At 36.6% G+C, this 19,706-nt stretch overlaps 1 protein-coding gene across 1 annotated transcript; it reads left to right on the top strand.

Annotated features, from left to right (window-relative positions):
- The first annotated feature begins 10,777 nt into the window (after positions 1–10,777).
- LOC126793571 (uncharacterized) lies at positions 10,778–17,128 on the top strand. Its single transcript, XM_050520131.1, has 12 exons — positions 10,778–11,036; positions 11,991–12,109; positions 12,204–12,310; positions 12,392–12,479; positions 13,270–14,323; positions 14,468–14,522; positions 14,632–14,713; positions 14,880–14,960; positions 15,457–15,561; positions 15,642–15,691; positions 16,035–16,164; positions 16,648–17,128. The coding sequence occupies exons 1-12, from the start codon at positions 10,865–10,867 to the stop codon at positions 16,729–16,731; spliced, it is 2,127 nt and encodes a 708-aa protein (XP_050376088.1). The 5' UTR covers positions 10,778–10,864; the 3' UTR covers positions 16,732–17,128.
- The last annotated feature ends 2,578 nt before the right edge of the window (positions 17,129–19,706 follow it).

Raw genomic sequence — 19,706 nt, 5'->3', positions numbered from 1 at the left:
TAAAAAACCAAAGACAACTCAAGCTTCACAAATTTTGAAGCTTCAAACAATATCCAAGTGCGGATCCGAACACGCAGATCAAATCAGAGTTTGATCTGTTGGTCCTCTTCCTAAAGTAGAATAATCCAAATGTACAACCATTACCAACGAATCACCGATACAATGCATGACTTCCTTGTATCTTAATTGGCCGGAAGACCATGAATCACAACCTATACCACCATCTCAAACATAGGAACCTCCTCCATTGGAGATAAGCTCCCAATTTGTTCAACACCAACAAAATGTTCTGCAACATTGTCAAAATTGAAAGAGAAAGCGTTCGACGGTGTCATGGATGGCCAAGCCTCGACGAATCCTCTAAATAGTCAAAATAGTACATTTAAGGCCATAAATTAAAACTTCGACTTTGGACTTAACATACGTCCGACAAGGTAGAAATGTCGATTCAGGGCCGCAATTTGTAATATCCCCATTTTTTGAGTATGTCAAATTTTTAAAAAATATAAAATATAGGTCGTCACGAACTCGTCATAATTTTCGGTGAAGTTTTTGGAGTCCTTAGCTAATTTTAGTGATTTTCCGAAGTTAATTAAGAAGATAGGGTATGTGATGACGTGGCGCGCTCCTATTGGTCCAAAAGGTGGGACACGGCAGGTGTAAGGGACCAGCTGACGCTGATGTCATGCTGCTTATGTCATGCTGATGACATCATAATCAGCATTGTCACGTGGGCATCTGTCACTTTGTGGCATTGTAGTGTGGTGTGTTCCTATGGCGACATGTGGCATCTTAGAGCCAACCATTAAGCGACACATTACAGAGGGAACCTTATAAATAGGACCAATGGGCTTCTCTCCGTGTATTTTCATTTTCTCTATTTTTTGTCCTCAGTTTTGTTTATTTTATTAATTTGAGATAAAAGTTCCGCAATTTGTAGGAAAATTATTCTCCGTAATATTCAAGTGTATTTTGTCTTAATTAATATATGTTAGTCTAGTTAAAAAATGATATATAATCCCTGAATCTATATGATATTTAATGTAATGCATATATATAAGGTCTCCTTATCAATGAATAAAGATGACATTTCTCACTATTCAATGCGTATTACAAAAAAATGTAACACGTTATCAGCATGTAATTATATCTATATGTCCCTAGGCCTAGAACCCTATTTTTTGAAAATAATTCATTATGTCATGAAAAAATTCGACGGAAGATGTAGACAATTTTCCTTCTGCCGAAAATATATTTGCAGAAGATGAAAAAAAAGGAAAAATAAATAAATTTTCGTTTTCATTCTCGGGCACGAAGAAATTCCCTCTGGGCACCATTGTCTTCTCCGACCAGCAGATCGCGCGCCGGTGACCTAGCTTCTAATCCCCCCCCCCCCCCGCCCCCGAGATACTCAAACGTTGCAGCCTTCTCCCGCACCCCCGTTGATTCGGAATAATGAATCGATGACTCGTTTAAGCTATTCTTTTGAGCAAAGATGTTATACAGATCAATAAAATTCCTCTAATGTAATGGAGATGTAATCATGCATTATCATGTGCATAATCCCCCTCTATGATCCTTCATTGACTATGCTCAATCACAAAGCATATTCTTTAGCAAAATTTAGGAGTGACATACATGATACACCTTCCTACGCTAAAGAGAATGAGACATAAGATGAAAGCCAAAATTAGCTTATTATGATTCACTTTGAGGATAAAATATATTGTGGTGATACATATATCATGGTTAAACTCAAAACATAACACTTAGATGTTGGAGCACGCAAAACAATGACAAAAGTTGAAAAAGCCTAAAATTTTCAGGACTTACAGATGCGGACTTGTCATTGTTTGGACCGGTCACCTACTTTCAGGTGGGATATTGAGGTGCTACTTACAACCACTGATTCCTAACATCAAAGGCTACCTAATCACAAAATTTGAGCCAATTTAGAGACCTAGAACATGGTGAACCGCTCGACACAAGTGGTCACTGACCTCCGGCTAGTATTTCGGCCGGTTCAGTACCTTTTCGACATGTTCCGACAGTGAGGCTGGTGGAATTGGATTCCTAACACCAATGTTTACTTACTCCAAAAATTTCGTAGCATTTAGGGTTCGGAAAGTCAGTGAACCATTCAAGGAAGTGTAAAATAGAGGTTCGGTATTCGTTTTTAATGTGCCTAGGCTTCCAACGAACCAACAATTTGAACCATAAGCTACGGCTAGTAGCGTTTCTTGTTTTACAGTATCCATTTATACCACTATCATTGACATTACGGTTGTAACTATTCGCATGTTAGTGTTTCAAATCTAACAATATGCATGTTTTTGAACGGATTATGTTAACGGTTTATCGTCCACATATTTTATGTGTCAAATTGTGCCTCCACAAGCGCATAATGATGAGTTATTTGATGTTGAATTTTGTCTTTGAATAAGACATGAACTTCCACCTATGTCCGCTTATATAAAGACCTTAACAGACGATCTCATTTAGTCATTTTTGATGAGCCAGTCTCCCCGTCATTAGGGGGAGAGAAGAACAAGTTTGTTCAAGTTCAACGACTTGGTTTTGTCGTTATTTGTCCCGTTGTGCCTCATTATGTTCCTAATAGTCCTACAAATGGAAGTGACGAGATTATAGATACATGATGCAACTATGCATGTAAGGATCGATGTCCAATAAATGGACATGTAGTCACCCTTTGTTGGTGACGTGGTGACTCCACAGATGTGGTAGATGGTGTCACTAGGTCGTGGCTCTTACGAAAGTATATTGAGACCACTTGGTTCGATATACTTGCTGAATGCGAGTTATGACACAACTTGATCTATGATCAATGATACTCACTCGTCTGTTATCTTGGATGATGGTTTTCATTGGGAGACACCTCAATGTCAATACTAATCCAAATAAGAGATCTCGAAGAATGACGATGTTGAATGTGTTTGATGTCGAACTATACATACTCTGTTGAAGTAAAATTCCAACATTGTAGATTGGCCTACATGGAAAATGCTATCCGGTAGGAATTGATGGTGATGATCGACCCATGTCGCCGCCACAGCCTCTTGGAAAGCCATAGGATCCAGTTTTAACAAAGAGATAGGTTATTGGTCAGATAATGCTAACACCGCAAATGTAAATCCTATCGGTTGTACCTTTGTTAGGCGTAGTGAGAAAGAGAAGAGTTTAGACTCAATTTATGGCGTAAACTCACTAGCAAAACGCCCTGGAATCAAATATGAGACGGCTTGTTCTCATAATACCTTGTCAGTTAGGTGGTTTCAAAATAACTGAATTTGCAGCTTGTGGTCACAGATCATCTCTGTTGGGACTAAGTTAAAGAGATGTAGATAAAGATCATGAATGGATTAGTTTTCATCTAATTCAAGTGCCTCCAAACCACAGAGTGCGATAACTTGATTAAGGTAGGGATAGTAAAATGAAGTGTGATGGACTCTAAATGAACTAAGAGCCAAAATGATGCTTTCCGAAGCTCCTGGCTCAAAACTGAGGGCCCACCACCCTGACAATACATAAGAATTCACTTTAAAGACTTTTTATTGCATAGTCGGGATTGGACATCCCTGTAACCCCATGTTCATTCTGCATGAATGGATAAGCACGAGCGACAATTAAGCTGTAATAACCCGATTTTTTCGGAATGATTATTGGATTATTTCTAAATTTATAAAGTTTGTGAAAATTCATTAAACGTGTTTGTGTCGCTTTGCGGCGTTGGAAATCGAAAACGGAAACGTTATCGGAACTTCGATTTAGAAAAACGTTACATTTTCGCGACGTGAGAATTGACTTTCATTCCGTCGCTCATTTGTAAAAACTTCCTTTGCGAAAGTTGTAGAGCTCGTCGATACGAGTTCGTGGACGCATGACGCGTTTGAATCAGACGTCGGACGTGAAAGTTATTAATGTCAGAAGTTAGTTTCCGATTTTAGAAATGAGTATAAAAATGACATTTTTTCAGATTAAGGTTTCCATTTTTAGAAACCCCTCTTTCTCTCTCTCGTCTCACCCCTCCTCCCTCACCTCTCTCTCTCCCCGATCGCTCTCTCTCCTTCACTCTCGAAACCTCGCAGGCGATCTCCTTCACCGATCGTCCGTGACTCTCACCGCCGACCTAGGAAACGTCGCGCCGCCCCCCGCAGTCGACCCCGAGGTCGATGCACCCTCTCGCGCCGCCGTGAAGCCGCACGAGATCGCCAACTTCTGCGTTTTTCCTCCGTCGCAGTCAAGCCCATCTCTGGTGGTTCTCAAACTTGAATCGAGGTGAGGTTAGCCTAGATTGGTTACTGCGATGTTGTTGTTGAAATTTTGGGTTAATTTGTGGTGTTTTGGTGGGAGATCGGAGGTGGAGGAGGAGGGGAGGTTACCGCCTCCTTAGGCGGCGCGTGTGGGTGCGTGGAGGAGGTAAGAGGCGGCGTGAGGCCGTGGGAAAGAAGAGGGGAGAAAATGGGTGAGTTTTGTTGCGGCGGTGGCGTGCTACGCGTCGGTCTTAGGGTCGGCGTGTGGGCCCCACGTGCTGCCACAGTGAGTGGCGCGTGAGCGCCACGCGCGGTCGCCGGAGGTGGCGCGTGAATAGTATTTTTGAAACAGTAAATTGGTAAAATTTATTTTTACGTGCGTTAAATGTAAAAGTGATTTACGTACGGTAAATGTGAATTTATTTTACATACGGTAAATGTAAATGTAAATTACATTCAGTAAATGTAAATGTAAATTACATTCAGTAAATGTAAATGTAATTTCAGAAGGGTAAATCGGTAAGTATTATTTACTGAGACAATATTTACATTTGAATAGTATGCGTACGTACAGAAATACGTAAATAGTATGTACTCGTACATAAATATGTATTTACTATGTATTTGTATAGTAATACGTGAACAATAATTTCGTAAAACCAGAAATTGCTGAATAGTAAAAAATATTATTACTGTTTCGACATTTAAGGTTTACGTACCGATTCTAATTTCTTTTCTTATCTTTTCAAGGTGATCGATAATTTAAGTAAATGATTTACTTTCGGAATCGTGGAATTACGCACGAGATTATAAGGTGAGTAAAATCTCAAATTTACGAATCTAACTTTGCGGAGATTCGGGATTATGCTATATTTTAAATGATGAAATATGACAAGTATATGATATAGTGGAATGTGTATTTGTATAAATGGTAAATAAGTACATATATATAGTTTGCTATATTATATAATGTCATGATTTCATTGCGAATAAGTTATTTTGGTGATGAGATTTATGTATTGAGCATGTTGATTCGATTTGTACAATATAATGCGATGATTATTGTATGTGGTTTTAACATGGAGTTTGTTAAAACGTTTTTGTCTTCGGACGTGTTGGCATGTCGGAACCTAGCCTTTGGCCGGGCGAAAGTTACAATACAGTTAGAACTCTAGTCTGTCTACCGGGGTACTGCATAAGAGGTAACATATGGGTTATCGGCTTATGAGTACCCATATTTTTTATATTGGATAACATGTGGTTGTCCAATGTCGGCGGCGTACTACATGAGAGGTAACAGAGGTGTACCATCGCTCATAAGTACCCGTATTATAAATGCATTTGGGTAAACAGAGAGGTTACTCAACTTCTCATGAGCATGTATATTTTCACATTATTAGACAACCAGATGGGTCGTCTAATGAGACATGAGTGCATTTATAATTGACATTTTGTGGATTTTCATATATACTTTTATGCGAGTTGTATTTGTCGTTTTTACTCATACGAGCTGTAAAGCTTACCAGGTTTGTGTTTACAATCCCGGTGCACCTATTCGATGGTGTATGAGATAATTCCGCAGGTGTGGATTAGCAGAACTTGACGGACCACTCAGAGGACTTGAAGTCATTTATTTTCAACTTGTGGTGAGGATTTTGTGTGGATTTTTGTGAGGATTGTGTGAGGATTTATACATTTCCATTTGTTATAATGTCGAATTACAAATTTGGTTTGTAATAATCGGTTTGACTGAGTTGTATTTTGAACTCAGAAATGATCCACTGTGATATTAAAATGATTTCGATTTATTGAGATTGTTTTAGAGTTTTTCATGACTTCGAAATTTGAGTTTCATACTCGAAATTTTGGAGTCGTGACATAAGCAGTTAAAACTTATAGCTAGGACCCTCGTTACGTGTAAGTAATTTACCCATAACTATCTGGAGATATGCAATATTGCATGCAACTGTACTTAGGATGAAAATATCTTGAAAATACTATGTCTCGAAACTCGAAAGTGATGACTGTTATTGATGAAGTTATTCATCGGTTGGCTAAAGGCAATAGGGACGTTAAACCAATGCCTACAAGTATTCCATGAATCAGTCGAAGTCATAAAAGATGTGTTTCCGCCGTATGAGCGATGATAAGTCTTAAGAGATGAAACTCTCCACATTTAAATACGATATGTGTATGCATGTACTTGTTGTAATATACATGACTCGACATCTCATTTCGGTTTAAACTCGTAAGGCCAAGATGATGGCTGAGTGCGCCCACACATATGTCAATGCTTGATCACAGCACGTTATGACATCAAATCCTATATCTCAACACAAAAGATACTTTAATGAAGCGATATCAGAATCTGCCCAGATTCATAAGACAACTTCCACGGGACCTATAGGGCAACTCGCTTGTTAGAAAATGGTGAATTTGATACAATTGGAAAGCTCTATGTGTCTACTTTCTAGAGACACCAACCATTTGACCATATCTCGTATATTGAGTAAGTTATAGTTATTTTAGTAAAATATGACAGATCTGTCAGGAAACTGCAGTTGAGTCAACTTCGACGGAGCTTTGTGATCAACTTAGAATGAACTAGGTTGTGAGCCATATATCACTGGAAAACCACAGGTGTCTACTGTCCAGAAATTTATACAGTTCATCCAGACCTATTGCATAGAAGAAGTTATGAATGTTTAAGTGCGTGAAGGTCATACCACACGTGAATCTGTTTTTCATTGCAAACTCTTGTTTTGAGTTGTTATGCAATTCTATTTCTTTTATCCATGTGCGGATAAGTGTACATGTTTGATTTAAGAATGTTTGGCGAGATTTAATATTCAAATCATTGACCCTTTGTTACTTTTGAAGAATGTGAAGAGCGTTCGTATACGTTATCTATCTAAACTCCGAGATTGAGTTACTGATTAGGGGGAGTTGTTTTGTAGACTTCAGGGGGAGTCTATACCACATGTTATCTTCAATTGTAGTTGGTGTGTTGTGCTCTTTTTCCATTCGACCAAGTTTTTATTTTACCTAAGAGGTTTTTGTTTTGCTTGGCAAGGTTTTTACCGAGGCAACATTTATGCACCATGACACATTAGAATCGCGATATAAGGGGAAGTGTTGTAGGAGAATTACTCTCCGTAGTCTTCCGGTGTATCTTGTCATAGTTAGTATATGTTAGTCTAGTTAATGAAGAATATATAATCCCTAAATGTACATGATACTCAATGTAATGCCTATATATAATGCCTCCTTATCAATGAATAAAGATGATACTTCTCTCTATTCAATGCGTATTACATTCTTCTGTAACACGCAAATCATAATTTTTTAGTCGTAATTCCAAATTGCAATCCGCGAGTGGTTGCAAATTTGTATCGACATACTATTTATATCCTAGAGATTTGGGTTAGATCCATCGGCGATTGCTTGAATGCTCATTTATGTGTCTCGATTTATGGTCTGAGTGACGATTCATATTTTTGAAGTGAGTGGTTTTCTGTAATGTGTTTCAAATATTCTTATATGCTATTAAATTAGTGCAAAAGCATATTCCATAATTGTGAAACATCTCTCTATTTTACAGTGAAACATGTCGATTTGTGAAATATATTGGATTACATATATATATATATATAGTATGGTGTCGGATCCATTATTTGACTAGACATGGAACATGTGAACTTTTTGATTGAGATATGCTGAAGTAAGGATGTGACACACGGAGGTATAAGGCAAGAGATCATTAGATGTCTCGTGTGGATCAATAAATTGAAGGATAACCAATAAGAACATATTGTGTGATGTAGCGCATTGTTGTGAACTGTGCGTATATAATATTGTAGCGTACGTAAAATGACATGGTTTTGCTAGCATATTACATTACACACCCATTTATAAACGTTTTTGCAGAGAAGTGTAGAATTTGTCGAGTCAGGAATATATTAGATGAGCCTAGAGTGAATAACCTTGAAGAAAATTGTTTTTGGTTTTACTTACATTCCGCATTGTAATATCAAGTCCCTCATCGTGACCACCGTTCAGTGCTGTAAGAACCCGCCAACCGTTGAGACCAGGGCGTGACAAGGCAGCTTATCCTCGTGACCCTAGCACAACTCGCGACGATTTTGAAGACCGAGCGGAGGAGCCACCGTGTGTAGAAGAACGAGCAGTGGAGGAGATTTGATCTACCATAGCAGATAATCTAAGAGGATTTGGTTGAGTTGGCAAAAAAACCGTAGCGGCTAGGGTTTGATAGAGAAGACGATATATTTTTTATATTATTATGTGATACTTAAGCTTAGTTTGGTTTACAAAAATTGTAGTTTTAATTATCAAAACAATGTTGTCAATTAGCGAAATATAATGATTTTATTGAGTTGATGAAATATTAATTTGATATTTCATATACATGCTTGAATGGTGCTCTAAAGAGTGAAGTCGAATGGAGGCGACCAACGTCGGTACACAACTCAACAAGCACGAGTCCTTTTGGCGTTGGATAATAACTATTGGTGCTGGTATGAGGCGGCATCAGCGTCAGTGTGTTGCAATTTCACTTGAAAGTGCGCTTTTGGTTTTAAATCAAGTTTGCGACCTCTCTAACAACTCACCATCATGGCACTCCCAATGGAAAGATCATATTGAACTCGCGTTGGCTGGGTCGTCTACAACGATTGTATCGGTCAAACCTCTATAGGAGAAGGATGGGTTCTACGCCTCAATTTATAGGTCTCTCCATTCTTCTTCCTCTTTCTCATGTGTCGGGCTGAATTCTTGGAAAGTTGTATGTTTGGCATATATACCTTGCTAGATCGATGTTGTTCAGCTAGTCTGCTAGGTGAAAAATGTTCATTGTTGGGTGTTACGTTCATGTCAAGCTCTGTGGAGACGTATGCTTTGGTCTACTATTGTATAGAAATATGGGTTTTATGCGTTTTTTTCGGAGTTTTAGATCATTTGTTTTTTTAAACATGGTTTCCCATATTCTTACTCGAATATTAGTCTCGAACTGTTCACTTATTTGTAATTTAGCTTTTCTAACTAATCCTTTTAGATGTTCGCGGGATTGTTCTTGTGGTGAGATGCGCAGCGGTTACGATATCACCTTTCTCCTAGATCGACCTTAAGTGGTAGTTTTGGTCTTTGACCATTATTTCCGTTGAGAGGCCCGGAAAGTAAGATTATAAGTCCCACGTTGACATTATGGATTCACAGCACACAAAGTACTGGTAGAAATTTAATTCTGCATTTTTGCTCAAGTTAATAGTTATATTCCACACACTATTAAGCAATAGAAATTTTGGAGCTTCTATTTATACCTTTTAAAACAACACCAAAATCACCATTTTTTTTCCAACTTAGTGTTGATATTATCAACTGATGCAAAATTAACAATATAGATAAATATAAAAAAAATATATTTCAACACCATAGTTCTGATTTCTCAATTTTTTTCTTATAATAATAATTTCAAACAGACTCTGCTTACATCTAGCTAAACTATGATATTATTATTTTCAATAATTCAGATGCATCCTAGCAAAAATATTGTTCACACTTTCTAGACGTTTATTTTTGTTAACTCTTTTATTTTTCTAAATGATTGTGATTTGCCAATTTGAATGAATTTGTTGTTATGAATTATAGCTAAATTGTATTTGCTAATTGTACTGTGATTCTGTTCAAGCTTGAGAGATTGATATAATTACAATAGATTTTAATCAATTGAATAAATTTTTATCGTAAAAATAGATTTTTATTGATTTTATTGGACTATGAGCATCTAAATAGCATTTTAGCTTTTTATCAAAATAACTTTGAGGTTTAATTATCAGTCTAAATATGTTTTTAGAGATATGAATAGAATCTCTATTCGGTAAGGACACAATCACAATAAAATTTTGTGAAAGTTACCATTTCATTAATTTTTTAAAGAAAAATCTTCTACTAACAAGTGAAACATGATTTACTGTAACAAAGAAGGAAAAAAATTAAAATTTAATAATAATTTAGTTGAATAACAACATCACATCATCAACGGTTTAGTTTCTCATCTTCATGAGCAGTTTAATTTACTCATATATTACATAGTTTACCGATAAAATCTAATTCTCAAGTTCTATTTTGAATTCGTTTGACAAAAAGTATATAAATGTCGTGCTGCTATATCATATAAATTCATAAAACGAGAGTTGAGAACTTTGAGATGCTTATTTACTCCAACGACCGTGCATGTGAATCACAAGCCAGTAAACGCATAAACAATGTCATATTCGCATCCAGAATTCATTATTACAGTTGCTAACCTAATCTTTTGTAACTATAATTTTTTTAGGAATCAAATTCGTATGACCAACCTTAAAATATGAGCTCATTTTAATAAAATTCACACTAAACACATAGCTCATAAATTTAATTAAAATTTAGGGTAGTTTTCGTTGTTGGGTCTCAAGGTACTCTGGCGTTTCCGTCAAACTAATATATAAAACCAAACTTTGCAGAACCCCTCTCTCTTTTTCTTCCAGAAAAAAAGCTCCTAAGGTTTTGGCAGTGATCAAATTTCACAGAGCAGAGCCATGGCTTCGTCGTCATCGGAGGAGCCACCGCAGGCGAGCCAAGAACCACCGCAGCAGCAGCCACAGTCAGTGAAGGACTGTCTCCACAAGACCAAGCTCATCCAATTCTTAGGCCGCACCGCCCCTATCGTCCTCCAGAACGACAACGGTCCCTGCCCGCTCCTCGCCATCTGTAATTTCCTCTCTTTCTCTCTCTCTCTCTCTCAATCTCTTAGGCTTTCGTTTTCTTGATTTCCTGATTGTTTTGATTGCCGCGAACGGAAACGTAGTCAGGGATTCGATTCGTTAGTGGATTCGATTCGAGTTTTGATTACCTTTGCGGTGAGTTTGATTAGGTTTAGAGGTTTCTTGGATGTGAAACCTGACTTGACCACTTGTATGAATCTCTGTTCTTCTTTTTATTCGTTTTAATTTGATTCTGGTGCTGAAATGGATAGTTGATTGCTTCGATTAATCTGTTTTGCTTTCAATTTGAGACCGAATGGTTCTGTTTTTAGCTGCTGACCTGTTCTTAGGGTTTTATGATGGTTAATTGTGCTGGTTATTGAGACAAACTGAAGGAGATCATATAAGTAAAAGTCTCATCCCCTTGTCGAATCACTTGAATGTGCATTGCTAATCTCTGGTGTTTAGATGCTAAGCTTATATGTTGGTTAGGCTGATTCGTGGTTTCGTTAGTTTAGGTTATAAACTGGTTAGATAAGGAGGATTCCTTTAGTTGTTCTGTTTGTTTCAAGTCGGTATTTAGCTCAGTTTGGGTTGAGAGACTATTTCGTTAGGTTATTGAGGAGAAAACAAAAAGGTATCTGATGAGATAAACGTCACAGTTTTTACGTTTAAGTTTTTGTCATATTTTTGGTTTCTAAGAAAGATCAATATGTTTGAATTCGTTGGGCCAAATTCAATTGACTGGTCCATGTGATAAACTGTAATAGGAACTTAGGTTTCGGAATTCCATTTATGCTTTTATATTATGTGGTATATGTCCTTGCTCAGTTGCTTGTAAAGTTGAACATGAAAGATGCTGTAATGTGCACATATCAATAGTTATGCATGCATTTATCATTGTTTTGTTCCAGGAGTGTGCATGCCTACTAATTTCAGTTTATATTTTGGTTTCTTGCAGGTAATGTTCTCTCACTGAGAAACAACCTGAATTTGAGTGCAGACACTACAGAAGTCTCTCAAGAAAAGTTACTCTCACTTGTTGCTGAAAGATTGATTGATTCTAACAGTAATATTGATGTAATAAATTGTAATTTACTTTCATAACCATTTTTGTACTTTTCTTGTCTAGTCATTGTAAATTGAAACTAATAACATTCTTGTCATTCTGTAGAATAAAGATGCGGGCTATGTAGAAAACCAACAACAGAACATTGCCGATGCTATTGATTTACTCCCTAGACTTGCTACTGGAATTGATGTGAACATAAAATTCAGAAGGTTTTCTCTATTTATTTTTTACCTGTAGTTTGCTGAGATGATATTTGTGACTTCTCATTGAAATTTACTTAACGCTTGCAGGATAAGTGATTTTGAATTTACTCCAGAATGTGCAATATTTGATCTATTAGACATCCCACTATATCATGGCTGGATTGTTGATTCCCAGGTATGTTGTTGCAGTTCTCAAATCTTACTTGGCATGAGTAAAACATTTTTTCTTACTGCAATCTTGAGGTTGAACACAAGGATTTGAACACATTCTAGGTTTTCCACTTGTTATCTCTCATGTGAATTAGCCCCTGCGTGAAATAATTTTGGAGATCCACTAGGGAGAGAATTATATGTTTTGTAACCATCAAAATGTGAAATAAAGTATTATTATAGTTGAATAAGAAAGCAAATCGCTGAAACTAGCAAGTATATTACAATAACCCTGCATGAGGAAGGGTTGATTCTGAAATTTTTCTAACTATCTTGAATCAGACATAAATTTAATAAGCCGACTCAAGGTTCTTTGAAGCTTGAAGCATACGCATTTACTGTTTAATTGTTTATTTAAATTAAATATATTAATCAAGCAAAATGTGCATGCCTGATTGGATGATTTTTAATCTCTCAGAACTTTTGCAGTGTATAGACAACATTGACACTTTTAAATGCTTTTTTTTTTGTAGGTGTGTCATTACATATCATAGATTTTTCTGGGGCATCTTGTTTGTGATTTGAGATTGTAACTCAAGTTCCTTGATGTTTTAATTTGCATTTTTCATAACCAAGTTTCTTTATGTTAGAAAATTATGTTCATGTTGTCAATGACTAGCCTTTACCTCCTATCACCTATTTTACCTGTTTCTTTTTCTTTGTAAATTATATATAGAATTGTATTGTTCTGATTGATGGATTTTTTACTTAATGGCCTTTAGTTTAGTAATTTGTTTGCTCCCTATATATACCAGGATTCTGATACTGCTAATGCAATTGGGTCGAAATCCTATAATACTCTGATGGGGGAGCTTGTTGCACTGGAAACACAAACTATGGAGAGTGAATGCGAAGGGAAGAATACTCCTCAAGAAGATTCTGTTGATTTTGTTGCTGCGACAACTGCAACACTTGGTGTACCATCCCCAAGCCTTTCTAAAACTAGATCTTTTGATGAGTCTCCGCGTTCAGCTTCTGATGAAGCAAAAATAAGGAAAGGAGACATTGAAGAGGAAGCAGAGCTTTTAATGGCTTTACAGATGTCTCAGGCTGAAGCAGAGCTTCCCACTTCAGGAGTTGACCCGTTTGCAGCAAGCATCAACACACCGCCTCTGTTAGTTGGTTCAGATGAAGGCAGTCATCTTGAGAAGGCTATGCCTTTAGGATCTGTAGATAATTTTGAAAAACATGACGCTGACTGCAGGAATTCTCATCAGTCAAAACTGCCTGTACCAGATTACACTGCCTCCAGAAATGAGAGTAGCGATATGATATCCTTTGAAAGTACTCCAGGGGAAACAGCATATTTGTCCCAGTTGGAAACCACTGAAGTGAACAATAATGAGCAGCCAACTTCTGTGAAAACAGAAGATGCTCCTAAGGATCTGGTTGCAGAAAGCACTGGGAAGGAATCAGACCACATTGAAGGTGCAGTTTCTATAATTCCTGAGAGAATTACTGAATCTATGGATGAGGATCAGGTCAAACATCCAACTTTTGCCGATGGAATTGTAGAATTGAATGAGCAGAATGGGAGCAATTTGACAGAGACCCCTTGCTTATATGCTTCAAATGTGGGTTTGGATTCATCTAGTGGTAGAATGCTGGGACTTGATGAATCGGAAGCTTTGACATCAAGTGGTGAAGGCAGTGAGCCCATCTATGAAGGAGAGGAACATATTTTGGATTCAGGCACAACAGTTTTTGAAGAAAGAGAGCCTGTTTATGAAGGTGAGGTAGTGCTTGCAAAGCAAGCAGATGAAGGGATGTTAGATTCAAGGTCAAAGGATGAGATCACTCCACAAGAAGGTGAGTTTTGTACTACATGAGAAGTGAAAGATGATTATTTATTCATCTTTCTTCAAGTTCATCTGGGTAACTCATTTATTCTTTTAATGAGTTTGATATACTAATTTATATTGTCTTTCGATCCAAATTGCCAATTTAATTTAGGGGAACTGATCAGGACTTTTTTGAAGAACAATGCTAGTCAATTGACTTTCTTTGGGTATGTTGGTTCACTGTTTGGCAATTTGTTATTTATCTATTTTTTAATATCTTTACTTTTTGTGAATCTATAGTGTGTACCCAATTAATCTGTATGATTATTTATACAGCCTTTTCTGCTTACAAGATGGCCTTAAAGAACGGGAGCTTTGTGTTTTCTTCCGAAATAACCACTTCAGTACCATGTTTAAGGTTGGTTTTGGATATTAACTATTAATATTGCCAAGAAAACTTTTTTTTGGTGAAAAGTTCATTGAAACTCCTATATTTCATTTTTCCTAAGAAAATAAAAGTAAATTATTCTATCTAGTCCTTCACCCTCTGTACAAAGTATTTACCATCCTGTTTCACTGTGCAGATGAATGGAGAACTTTATCTTCTGGCTACTGATCAGGGTTACCTTAATCAGCATGATCTGGTGTGGGAAAAGCTTAATGAGGTAAACTCAGTAATTTATGTTTTGCTTTGTGATGGATATCAGATAGAGATATTAATGCATTATTTTGATCTCCTGTCCAAATTGGAACCCAATCTATATAAAGCTCAAATTAAAAGCTGATTATCAACACAACCCAACACAATATTGATTAGGTGGGTGGGCGTGGTTTACTTGTTACATCAGTTGGTGTTAGATTATGAAGATGCAACCTTGGCGGCCACCCCCTACTAATCACATTCAGCAAGATGAGGATTCAACGGATTTTTAATTAATTTTTATTTATAAAACGTAGAAAATTATTATTAGGAGCTTAAAGTATGGAGGCATAATTAGGTTACAGATTTTGGTGGTGTAGCTGTGTCAAATTAGGAGAGATGTTCTTATCATAGTGGGTGCCTTGATGGTCAAAGTGCTTGTATGCATATTGTTTTGGTGCATGTTTTTACTTTTTTCTTTTCTGCCAGTATCATAATTTTAATTTCCTATGCTTTTCCAGGTGAATGGCGATACATTGTTCATGACTGGCAACTTCAAAGAATTTAAAGTTGAGAACCAATCAGATGAAAATTGGGATGAAAATAATGCTGTTACCAGCACTGCGGTATGCATTGCTCTTATTCATAATGTCCAGACCTGTTTATAAGTGCTTCCAAGATACTAATTTGATATCACGTGCTTCAGGACTACCTTGCGAGCATTGATACTGCCGCTTCAGCAGGCTTTGATATGAAGTAATTATTTTCAATTCTTTAGTTCCAAATACGTAGCAATATTGCTCAGTAATTAAATGCTTGATTACCCTGTGTTGCTTATATCACATGTTGCAGGCTTATCTTTCTTTTGTTTGAAAGAGGCTTATCTTTCTTTTGATCATATAAAGCACCAAGAAAATAATTTGAATAACCTTCTTATATTTAGTTTTAGTTTAAGTCATGTCCACATATATGAATTGAAAAACAATTTGCTAATATATTTAAAGAATTCTCTCTCTCAAATCACTTGGCGTCTTACAAATTAAAATTATGGTTACCGAGTGTCCAGAGGTACTAATATTGTTAAACTGTATTGTTGCAGTTCTGATCTGCAATTGGCAATTGCTCTTCAACAACAGGAGTTTGAACACCAACCACCACAACAACAGCAACGATCAAATGTGCAGCAACCATCTATTAGCGGCAATTCAAGGATGGTTACAGGTCCCCAGGTATAATCATCTGCTTTTCGACCTAATTTCTTTGATTACGAGAACTTTCAAACTACTTTCTGCTAGCACTTGTGGTACTATCTGTTAATAATGGGTTTGATGAGAGTTTTATGTTAGGGAGTTGTATGGACTCTGATTTCCTGTTCCAGTTTTTTGGTGTAAATAGAAGGCAGAATACTTCTCAAGGCCCTTCTCTTCTTGGACGTCAAAGTTTTTACTTTCTAAAAATGCACAGTTCTCAGTGGCCTAAACTTTGGCTAGCTAAATAATTTGCTTGTCTGGTCTGGAGAAACCTAGGGTACCAGCCCACCCACTTTCACATTACCATTCTGACTAGTACCGTTGGCCATTTTGTATTGTTCAGTAATCAGTATGTTTTCTCTGCCTTGAATGGACTGCTATAAATCATGGGTGTTTGTTTTACTTGGATTTTTCGTTCGGTTTTGCAATATAAATCTAAGAGCAACAATTCAAAACTTGCAGGGGACAAGAAGTAATGTCAGAACTTCTTCAATGTCCTCATCTTCAAGACCTGAAAAGCCCAAGGAGAAGTGTATCGTGATGTGAATCCAGGAAGAACAGTTTTCACTGCTGTCTTTGTAAATTTTATGTTTTTAATTACATTTGATGCCATTAATCACCACGTTCAGGATTGTATGTGAATTTTAAACGATACATTTCTCTACTGTACATAGAGTCCAGTCAGTATATACACCATCTTGCTTCGGCCCTTCAGCCCTCCGCCTGGCAGTGTTTTCTAACCAGATTGACTCTGAGGTTGTTGGAAGGTGAATAAAGCCCCAGTTCTAACTCATTGACAGATTCGAAGAAGTACCTGATTTCAGTGACGGGCTCTAGTTCTTTAGCTTTGTGAGCTTTTGTTTTTTGGGGCTGATATTGACATTGCGAAATGCTAGCTGAGGTAGCATGTTTGTCTTCTGAATTTAGTGACTCCTTACATATACATCGTGGATTCTTTATTTCTATTACATCAATCCTAGTGACTCATCTTTTTCCAGTTTTGTGGATATGATGATATTATCAAATCGTGGGTATGATGCACAGAATAATGAGCTAAAGATAGCAGTGGGATTTCAACCGTTGAGGATTCAAAAAAGCAACAGTTGTGTCTTTCTTGGCTTATCTTTTAATCAGAGTTGTCATTCGTCATTATTATTATCGATTGTCTATTCTTGTGCTACTTTTTGGCAAATTACATTCTGGTCTTGATCATTGATAGGACTTTGGTGGTGCCAAATCTTAGTATGCAATTATCAGAACATTGCAGTACATCATCATCCTAACCAATATACTCTATATAGTGAATAGAAGAATCACTTAAATTTCTAAATTAAGAGTAGGCGTGCATCTGAAAGAGTAATATACTAATATTCATAGCCTTCATATTCGTTCTTGGCAGAATCGTGACAACAGTCATATGTACATCCCCCACTATAGGTGTGTCAATTTTCTAAAGGTATGAGGGGACCCTGGAGAAGACTATTATCATGCCAATTTGTTCCTCGTAGGATCCACATCCTACCTCAAGAATCTTCTCTCCTGGACAGATCAGGGATTTGCTTCATCTCTTTCACCGGAGAACTTGATACAATCTAATGATTTTAATCCAAAAGAGCAAACCCATAGTTGGTGCATTTGCTTTTGTTGTACTGATTTTTCGCAATTAGGTCTGTATCTTTGGTTTTCCACATCTTCAAATCAGTTATACGTTTACATGTTCCATGTGATGGTTCTCGAATCCAGTATGGTGTAATATTGTATGTTTCTTCCTATGTGATATGACTATTCCCTTAATAAGAAAGAGATTTGTAGTTATACCTTAATAATAGAGAACGAAAACAATGTCTCCAAACAATTTTGAGCACTCAAACAGTTCTGACCATCATTAAACTAAAATTTTGTACTAAGGGGGAAATTACATGTAATCGAAAACAAAAACAACAAAAAAAAAACTTGGAAATTATGTGTGTTAATCAAACCCTTGGGTGCCATACTGCCATTGATTGCTGGTAGTGTCACAATTATGTAAATGAATTGATGGCAGTATTTGAACTAGGAGAATCCAAGTGAAAATGACTTCAAAAAGGACTGTTGGAATTGTGATTTGTGCTTCTGAAAACATAATCTACAATCCTATTTTCCTATTAGCAAAGGTTTCTGGAACTCACAAGTCTGATATCATCTGTTACTGAAGGCATGCAAAACATGCACATGTTATTAGAATGCGTAACATCCACACAATGAACTATTTCATAGCTCAATGAATTATTTCCCAGTATTTAGGGTTTTTGCGAAATGAATTCTTTCCAAGTTTCTCAACCAAAGTATTTACTATATTTCGGTTGTGAATCGAAAAGTGTCTTAATAATCAATTTTTTTTTTAAACTCAAGCTTCTTTGTATCACTGTTATTGCCAATTAACCAAATTCCCCTTATCATATGCCATAATTCTTATCCATCATCATTCCACACTATTCATTTGTTAATTACTCGATGATTAGCCAATGGATTGACTTTAATTATTCTTCTTTTTTGGATTGATGATTCATAACGAAAGAGACAAAAATTAAAAAGATCATCAGAGAAAGAAAACGATGCAATACAAAGAAGCCAGAAAAGAAAAGTCAGCATTGTTTATATGTTTGTGTGGGGGTTCCTTCCTTGCTGAAAACGACTACTCCCCGATTATTATCATCATCTCGATCTCTTTCATTTCAAGGACCACCCTTCATATCTTTGTGTTATCTATTTTTCTTGCTTGGATTATGATCGATAAGCTTGTTATTTCGAGTAATAATTTTAAGTTTTCTTCTGTGGAAAGATTGGAGAGGACCATGTAGCAGAGAGAAAGACGACGAGGATTTACAGCTGCATGTGATTGTGATCGAAGCTGCTTCTAGCTATCACCTAGGTTGTTCCACCACCGTCATCACCACCAACGACGACAATCAAAAGAGAAGAAAGAATAGGCTCTTCTTGGCTTTCACGTTCTCGACTTTTTTCATAAGTCATTTAATGATGATATATCTGATATTGCTGCCCTTTATTTTTGTTTTGTTTTGGTGTAATTTCTTGATGACCTTTTATAGGTAACGATATATTTACTGTCGGCGTGAATCCGGCCGGTAATCACGGATCGTGATTCACATTCCCTCCGTGATTCACAGAGGGATTAGTGGTAAATTAGCTTATATAATCAATTTGTGTATCAAACATCAATAATCAAGATAGTATTTACTTTCTACTTTTACATCCAGATCTAAAAAAATCGTGACGATGTAAACAGTTTCATTTATATGACATAGCAAGAGCAAAATTGATTAAGAGTGATGTTAATAATACACCATTTTTTGTTATTAACACACCATTTCCATATGAAATAATATTGCATGACATCATACTTTTAAAAAATTATGTGAAAGAGAGTGTGTTAATAGTAAAAATGTGTGTGTTAATAGCACCACCCTTAATTAAGCTTCCTCAGATCCTTCGGTATTCTACGTCCCACTTAGAAATGAATG

This window comes from Argentina anserina, chromosome 5, assembly GCF_933775445.1.
Source record: "Argentina anserina chromosome 5, drPotAnse1.1, whole genome shotgun sequence".
In the NCBI taxonomy this organism is placed as follows: domain Eukaryota; kingdom Viridiplantae; phylum Streptophyta; class Magnoliopsida; order Rosales; family Rosaceae; genus Argentina; species Argentina anserina.
This window is presented reverse-complemented; position numbering and strand designations above follow the sequence as displayed.